General features: G+C 39.3%; 1 protein-coding gene across 1 annotated transcript in view; it reads left to right on the top strand.

Moving 5' to 3' along the window:
- The window catches only part of LOC135464500 (titin-like), an 86,781-nt gene that overhangs the window by 50,308 nt on the left and 27,224 nt on the right, over positions 1-9,249 (top strand). The window contains exons 56-62 of the mRNA XM_064741925.1: positions 261-372; positions 817-989; positions 1,499-1,786; positions 2,337-2,642; positions 7,314-7,619; positions 8,054-8,353; positions 8,907-9,143. Coding sequence (XP_064597995.1) covers positions 261-372; positions 817-989; positions 1,499-1,786; positions 2,337-2,642; positions 7,314-7,619; positions 8,054-8,353; positions 8,907-9,143 — 1,722 coding nt within the window. The remainder of the gene's footprint in view (positions 1-260; positions 373-816; positions 990-1,498; positions 1,787-2,336; positions 2,643-7,313; positions 7,620-8,053; positions 8,354-8,906; positions 9,144-9,249) is intronic.

Consider the following 9,249-nt stretch of genomic DNA (forward strand, 5'->3'; position numbering starts at 1 on the left):
AACTGTATTTTAATGTCGCACTATTTAACATTTTTTAACATTTTTATTTTCATATACCAGTGAAAAAATGAATTTGCCCTTCAACTTCAAAAGTGTAGTAAGGTACTGCGTATTTTTTTAAATCGGCACTGAATCAGGATGAAGAAGAAAACGACGACATCGTTTGTTTCATATGTTAAAGTTAAAATTGTGAACATAAAACTGCAATATTTTATTTCCCGTAAACCATTAAGTTAACAAGAGGTTTGTTTGTGCCACAGTTGGAGATGCACCGGAAGTTATGGAGGAGATACCGGCCGTGGCTGCCGATCTTGAAAAGGATGCAGTTCTGCGATGTAAAATCGCCGGAGAGCCGGAACCAACAATTAAATGGTAAGACTTAATGCAGTGGGTGAAATACGTGCATTTGTTACCACGAAAATGCAATCTTAATGGTTTAGTAAAACAATGATAATTTCCTTATCACAAAATCATATTGCATTTCTCCTGAGGAACAGTTAAATAGCTTTCGCAATGTTCTTCAGAAAAGCAAATGACTGTTACCTGAGAGGGCTTAAGGAGCGCAGAAATATGTATTTGTACGGGTGAAAATTCACCATTATTATTTTATGCTGGGTGTCAGATATATGTAGTTGCAAGAAGACAAAGTAATGTTTGCGTACAAGGGAAAACTTTTACGTTTACGTTTGAACACTTGTGAACTGGATTCACGTGTTGAAGAAGTTGAACAACTCTTTTTGAAAGTTCTCACCTTGTGAATTCTAATCTCTTGAGTTCAAGTACTCACTGGCTGTTCCATTTCCCTTCCTCCCTCAGGTACAAGGACAAACGTGAGCTGCCCGAGGGTAAGAGGTACTCCATGTCTTACGACGGTGAGGAAGCGACGCTGAAGATCCGTGATGTCATGGAGAAAGACTCGGGAGAGTACACGTGTGAGGCGACTAACGCCCTTGGCAGTGTGGCCACAGTCGGAAAGCTCACCATACAGGGTAAGGGAAATACCCCCACCCAGGCGCCTCTTATCATTCTAAACAACTGTCTGAAACTGAGGGTCTGGCTCATGTGGTTAAAGCCCCGGTTAGTTATAATTATCAGGCCCATGACCAATGACGTTGCAGGTTCGAATCCAGTTCTCGCTGTTTCAGCTATGGATTTCCAGAGGTTGTCAGATATCTGACGAAGATCAATTCTTTACTTATTCATCGCTTGCTTTCTGAGATCAATTATCAAAGACTAAATTTATTGTAGTGTTTAAGTTTTTGAAAATCCAGAATATTTAGTTACTAGGATAATATAAATGTGTTTGACAAATTGAAAATGCCATGTGTCGTTCCTTCAGTGATTATGTGTAATCATTCTACATTGTTTGCTGGTTTAAACATGTTCTAGCCATGACATTTTAAAAAAATATTGTGAAAATGGCGTTAAGCATATACTTTATATTAACCTCCCTCAAAAATTACTTCTCGTTCAAACTCTTTTATCCCTTCTCTTCCAGCTGAACCTCACTTAAGCTTTGACAACAAATTCAAAGATGTGGTCAGTCTGGAGGCGGGAACAAACTTGCGCATCCCCGTCAAAGTGAGCGGTATTCCCCCTCCAGATGTAACGTGGACCAAAGACGACAAACCCCTCAAGATTGGAGAAAGGGTTGCCGTAGATACAACAGACTCTGGAACGACCTTGACCATCAAGAAGGTCACACCATCAGATGATGGCCTGTACGCGGTGAAAGCTGAAAATGATGCTGGAACTGCTGTGGCAGACTTCGATGTGGAAGTTCTAGGTAACGAATGCATGGGATTTTTTCCTGTCCACACTGGTTTACATTTTGGCTTCGGTAGGGATATATATAAAAATCAGTTATCAACTGTGAAAATGGGCTTTAGAGCATTAATACATTAATAAGTCGAAATTTATATTTTAATAAAAATTCGTCTTAGTAGGTAAGACGATGCTGTCTCCTCGTGCAAAGGATCACGCCCTGACCTGTGAGGGCTTTTCCCGGATCAAAGCCTTGGCCCCTAACATAGATTGATGGACATACACATAGACCTTTCTGCCTTCTTATATAATTAAACAATTAATACGTACTGCGTTCAAACACCAATCAAATAAATGAACACATATCGTGTATGAGGAGTTAGTATTATTGCCACAGGAATCGAATACCGAGTGCTTAAATACGGGCTTAAATCAGTGTTCCAAGTTAGAATTGGTTTGATGAAACTAACCCCACCACCCATTAAAATCTACTATTACCGTAAGCCAATAATTCTTTGATTGCCTTAAAATGTTTAAATATTTACTTTCTTGCGTGTCTGTTTTTTCTGCAGATGTCCCAGGCAAGCCCGAAGCTCCTATTAGAGTATCGGACATAAACAGAGACGTCATGACCGTACACTGGAATCCGCCGAAGGAGACTGGTGGGGCGCCACTCAAGTCTTACACCATTGAGCGTCGTGACACCAAGAGGGCATCCTGGGTGAGAGCTGGCAAGGTCAACGGGGACGTCACCAGTTTGAAGGTCACAGGATTGACGGAAGGTGGAGAGTATAGCTTCCGAGTCTGCGCCGAAAACAACGTTGGATTGGGCGAGTTTTTGGAGTCGTCAGAGACTTACATCGCCGAAAGTCCCTTCGGTACGTTAACAAAATGGCCGCCTGCTTTTGGATTGTATTGTGTGTGGTTTTGCGACGTAGCAATTTTTAGGTTTTTCCGATGTTTTGTGCTGACTAACTTTCCATTCCTCAACCATTCTCCGTGTGCATTTTGCCGAGCCCAAGTACTTTTCCCCCACCTCAGCGTCCAGCGCTTAACCCTTCGTGTAGGCTACACCATGTTATTCGCATCCTTAACCACGGTGTTGTCAGCCACTGCCTTTGTGAGTTATACTCAATTCTGGTAAAGGGTAATTGAGTGACAGAAACAACAGCCATTCATTTAATATTTCAATAGTTAGACTAGATAATAGAATTCCAAAGATTAGACCAATCGTGCGGTCGATTAGTGCACCCTCATAAGTATTTATCATACAAATAATATTGATTCTGGAAGTAAAAAAATTAGAATGTGGAACGCGAAAAGGCTAAGTTTTTTGTTACACCTATATACAACAACTACATCAACGGGGAGGGCCTCGGTGGCGGTGGTCAGCACGCTAGCGCAGCGTAAAGACCCAGGGGCCTCTCACCAATGCGGTCGCTGTGAGTTCAAGTCCAGCTCATGCTGGCTTCCTCTCCGGCCGTACGTGGGAAGGTCTGTCAGAAACGTGCGGATGGTCTTGGGTTTCCCCCTGGCTCTGCCCAGTTTCCTCTCGCCATAATGCTGGGCCGCCGTCGTATAAGTGAAATATTCTTGTGTACGGCGTAAAACACCAATCTAATAAATTCATAACTATATCAAGTAAGACGTTCCCGAAGAAGGAACAATTGCAATATGAAGAACACTTGATCAGTATGATAAAAAGGATGTTAATTTTTCATATAACTGGGTTGCGTTGAGTTCATCTTACCATTTATCGCGAAACCGCAGCGTTCATTGTCCTAAGAATGTAGAAAAGGGTTGCCCTAGAAGTTTTAGAGTAGAAAAATTGGCCTTTACACTGCCAAGGTTTAGCAAAAATCTTATTATGCTTGTGTTGTTGTTTTTTTTAAATAATCTGCATACTGTGTGCTGCAGATGGTTGTCAGATTTGTGAAAGGGCATTGAACTAGCCATTATCAAAACATCTGTGCAAATGTTGAAGTGCTTTATTCTGTGTTTGCTTCACCATGAAGATACATTGCTGTGCTTAAAACATAGCATCTTATCTTAATCTATAAACATTTTTAATTGTTTTCAACTCGATTTTTATTGTGATTAAATATGATATCATGAAGGAGAATGTCACGTATCAAGCAGAGGAGTTATTTATGTCATCTACACAATATATATATATATATATACATACAAACAGAATGACTTAGTTTAGTGTTTACGAAAGTGAAATTTAAATAAAAATAGCATAAATGAGCGCATTGTGCGACGAAAGATTTAAGATCGATCGTGTTTATATTTTATGCCCTAATGTATGTCCATTATGCAAATTTGAACTGTTATACTAGATGCAAGATTGGATGCAGTAATTAATAAAGATGAAAAGAAATATATGTATTGTTTAGTATTACCACCGACAGATATATAATAATTGTACATACTTTTGAAATATTAATATGTTTTATATATATATATATATCTATATCCATATACATAGTATACATATCAGATCTGTACTATATACTAATATGAGCTCATGTTTTTTTCTATACTATGCATGTACATGAAATGTTATGATGCGTTTTAGGCACAAGCTGAAAGCATATCAAATGTGTTGTTGTTTTAGAGAATTTTAATAAAAGACAAAATAGTATATTCTTTTGATGAAAATGTTTGTTTCTTGTGTTGTTGTTGTTGTTGTTGTTGGATGGATGTTTGCATGATGGAATGCTTATTCACTCATCACCCAGATACTACCCAATGCATTAAAGATATTCTGTGCGCAAATGAAAGGATTGTGAAATTATAGCGATCCACAAACACCAAAGTCAAATTTGAACCGGAAGAAAGCTCATTTCGCACAGTAACAGTTTGAACGACTCGCAACTGTACTGAAAAGACAAGCTTGTTACAGGTTTCGGGTTCATTAACTTTAGTATTTGAATGATGTTTAAAATTTTTGATAAAAGTACTAACTTCGTGCAGTCGGTGTCTAGTTCCACACAACTATCCCTTGCATTGGAAGTTAAAATAGTTGTAGCCAATTTGCATCTGGGATTTTGGGGGAAACAGAGATCTCTAGAGTTCAGGACAGTACTTCAGGGAATGACCTTATTATTAATGAGCCTCGAGATGCCTGGTGAAACCAGCATGTCCTCATAAACAAGCATTTGCCGCCAAAACAAGTCGGGTCCAAGCTGTGAAAAGACACCTCATTCTCTGCTGTTACGCTGTAGTAGTTGTGAACTACGTCTTTGCTTTACGAGTACAACTGTACAGACATTTCCGACAAGAGTAGACCGCCTGGACCGGTTTCTTTTAGTCAAGCAATATTCCTCGATGTAAATGCGCCTTCTGTAGTTATGAGGAGCTGCGCTGTAGTTAGGTTCAGCATGGTGCAAGTATGGAACTATACAAGATTAACCTCGAACATCCTACAACCATGGTAGGATTTTGACAGCACTGAGTTGAGCCAGTGAACAGTACACCGCTAGATAACTGATCAGAGTATACAATAAGGTCTAGGCAATAGTCAGGATGTAAAATACTCACTAGATTAGGGTCAAGAGGTAAAACTACGTATTAGACTGGCGTCCAGACGTAAAATGTTTTTAAGATTAAGGTCAAGGCGTAAAATACGTGAAGATGTAAAATATGTACTAGATTGACAACAATGTGTAAAATACGTACCAGGTTGGCGTCAAGGTGTAAAATACGTGTTAGATTAAGACCAAAATGTACAGTTCTCACTAGAGTCTACAAAATACGTGATAGATTAGGGCCAATATGTGAAATAGGTACTATATTAGGGTCAATGTGTAAAATACACGCGATAAAATAGTAACAAAATATTTCAGTAAAAATATACTAATTCCAAAAAAGCACGACATTATTGACAGAAAGTCTCTTGGAGTATTAGTTTTTGCAAAGAGAACGTCCCTTGGCAAGTGGTAAAATGTATAAATGATTTGCTGAACTCTACCGGTTTCAGGCCACAAAGGCTTTTCAAATGAAAATAGATGTTCTGCAGATGTCGACATGTTGGCCTTGAAATATGGCCTAGATGGCGTAAAATTCAAACCATTTAATCACAGTGTAATACATATACAAAGTTGGCATTCTCGCTAGGTGTGTAATATGTAGCCACACTAAGAACACTAATATTCAAAAGCTTAGGCGCTTGGATAAGCGCATCGTACACATAACACCATCAGGTAAAAGTTTGTAAGTCATACAATGTTGTCTACAATTGGAAATTGGTTCCAAATAATATGCTAATTTCAAAGGAAAGACTAATATAGGGTGTATCTCAGGCCATAGGACATTAAACGTTGTCCATGAAATTTCGATTTATTTATTATCTTTTTGTTTAATCGAGTGAATCACGGTTATTTGTTGGACTTTTGTGCTTTGGCTTTTTTTTGTACCATATTTCGACCCGTGACCTCAAATCAGGCTATTTAACACAAAAACTGATAAGATTTCTGTGTCCAGAATAACATCATATATGACCGCAAGTTCTCGACCGCCATGGAAGAAACCCATGTTAATCAGTTATAAAATTCTAAGCAAAACATAAATTGAATTATTTTCATGAACAATGGTCTTTATCTGATGTATACCTCAAGTTAGTGTTTTCTTGGCCTTCACGAGTTAATACAGCAAAGAACTGAACTCGTCACATTTAAGACATTTGATTGTTTATACTTAAAGAGACGCATAAAGCTGACTGGGATCGAATCAGTTTCAAGTATATACTGTGACTTATGACCAATATGGAAAATCTGCACACGCAGATCTCAACTAACACCAAGACCATAATCAGTGAATATTTATTTGCATATCATCAAATGGGACATGTCTGGTATTATCGTACTCTGCTTGTAATTTAGATAAGGGAGAGACTGGGAAAAAGGGTAGAAGAATTAAGGCAAAATGGACAATAACCTTTGCAAGCAAAACAAAAGACATCATTGGCCTTTTCACATGCATGTTTGTTTTTTTATAACCTTTTTGGACCTTTAACCATACGTTGGTCTTGTCAGTTCCGCTTGGCACCCTTGTCCGTGTATTTGTGTAACTTCAGATACGGTTGGATTGCGGTTTGAATTTGTGTAACAATCGTTAAGTTAAGCGTGAACTGAAAACCACCGAAGCATGTCGGTGCTGCCAGAGCATCGACTTGTCACTATACCCGTAAGTATATGTACAGTGTAACTTTTTGTTACAAACTAAAGCTTTCATTTTTACAACTGTTGTTTCGAGTTATGAAACGATTTAAGACAGAGACTTGAGATACACCATACTTTATATATGCACAAAATTAAATTGTAGTTTTATATGGTGATAAAAAAATATTGATGAATATCTCTGTACTGAGTTGGTTCCAGATTTGTTGAACAAAACAGTGTAAGATTAAAAACAAAGTTGAAAAGCCCAAAAATCTAATCAGACACATCATTCTATAACATTTTTTTTTCTTTCTCTCTTTCACTACCTCATCCAAATCAACTTGGAACCCTTCTAAACTACACCCACCAAAAAAACCCAAACAGGCAAACCTTCAGCTCCCGTTGGACCACTCGAAGTCACTGATATTATCGAAGATGGGGTCACGTTGGCATGGCAACCACCGGAATCGGACGGTGGATCGCCTATCAATGGGTACCTCATCGAGAAATACGACACGAAGAAAATGAAGTGGACTAAAGTGGCGGACGTGGATGAGAACACGTTGAGATATGACGTCCGTAAACTCATCGAGGGCACGGGATACCGCTTCCGAGTGTCCGCCGTTAACGACGAAGGTCAAGGTGAACCGCTGGAGACGGAGTCAGTGGTCAAACCCGAGGCTCCACCAGGTAAAGTGTCAAGGTCAAGCTGGTAGCTTTGTGGAACGCTTCCCACATAAAGTAGACAAAGCCAAGAGTATTGACTTTGAAGTAACTTCGGGTCTGAACCTTTTTTTCATTTTACGTTGTGGTTACATTCTACAAACGAAACATGGATATTGACAAAGAATCTTTATGGTTTTAATTCCACATAGGAGCAAACGGGCAAAAAATGATAATATATTTGAAAACTTAGTTGGCCTATATTTCTCAAGACTCGGCGAAATAATGCTAAGCATGGTATTTGTATATATTATTTCTGACATATTCATTTTGGAACTGGAGTCATTGATTTGGAACCCCACTTCATGGTTTACGATTTGTGTACGAAGATCAGACTTGGCCCTTGCATTAAATGCATAAAATTACATGGAACTAATATAATACATTGTTTTCACATTTAGAACCACCCAGCAAACCGACAGGACCAATCAAATCTAAAATCGTCTCCGGAGATTCCGTGGAGTTGTCCTGGTCACCCCCGAAGAAAGATGGCGGACGCCCTCTGACATCATACGAAATACAGATCTTAGACGATACCAAGACATGGCGTTCCTTAGCAACGACTGAAGCCAATGTTGTATCATACAGAGTAAAAGATCTTGAAGAAGGGAAGACGTACTTCTTCAGTGTAATGGCTCTTAATGAAGTGGGAGCTAGCGAACCTCTCACCTCAGACGCCATCACTCCTGAAACTCCCATTGGTAGGCTATATTTGTCAAATGGTCCAAGGGCAGTGACATTTACTTAAAGGCCAGTCAGTGTCATGCCGCATGATTTCAAATGAATGTATAAAAACCGTATTTAACTGGACGGGTTTAAGTACTTCTAAAGAAGACTCCCTAATGTATATGTTTGCAAATGGACGACTTTAAGTACTTGTGAAGAAGGCTCCCTAATGTATATATTTACATTTGGACGGGTTTAAGTACTTTAAAAAGCAGACTCCTTGATGTATATGTTTACAATTGTACGGGTTCAAGTACTTGTAAAGCAGACTCCTTAATGTATATGTTTACAATTGTACGGGTTTTAAGTACTTGTAAAGAAGACTCCTTAATGTATATGATTACAATTGTACGGGTTTAAGTACTTGTAAAGAAGGCTCCTTAATGTGAATAGTAGATTGAACACAAAAGTTGCATAATTGCCAAAACCTTGTGAGTGAATATATTTTCAAATCAATCAAGGGTGTCTAAACATTTAGGGGGGATCGAGTATTGTTGAGGTCCTGATCTCAATCTATTCCATCTTCAGATATCCCAGCTGCGCCCACTGGTCCTCTGGAAGTCTCTGACATCCAAAAGGAATCACTGGTGTTGTCATGGCAACCTCCGGCAGATGATGGCGGTTCCCCCGTCACGCAGTACGTCATCGAGAAACGTGACGCAAAGCGTACGTCATGGACCAAGGTGGACACGGTGGATTCAGAGGTCAGGCAGTACCTGGTTAAGAACCTGATAGAGGGTGGCCAATACGTGTTTCCGCGTGGCGGCTGAGAATAAGGCTGGTCGTGGCTCACAGCCCTGGAACTGGAGAGATCTGTCAGTCCAAGAGATCCGTTCGGTTAGTGCCTTTCGAATATATCGGCTTTACACGT

The sequence above is a fragment of the Liolophura sinensis genome, chromosome 4, assembly GCF_032854445.1.
Source record: "Liolophura sinensis isolate JHLJ2023 chromosome 4, CUHK_Ljap_v2, whole genome shotgun sequence".
Lineage (NCBI taxonomy): Eukaryota > Metazoa > Mollusca > Polyplacophora > Chitonida > Chitonidae > Liolophura > Liolophura sinensis.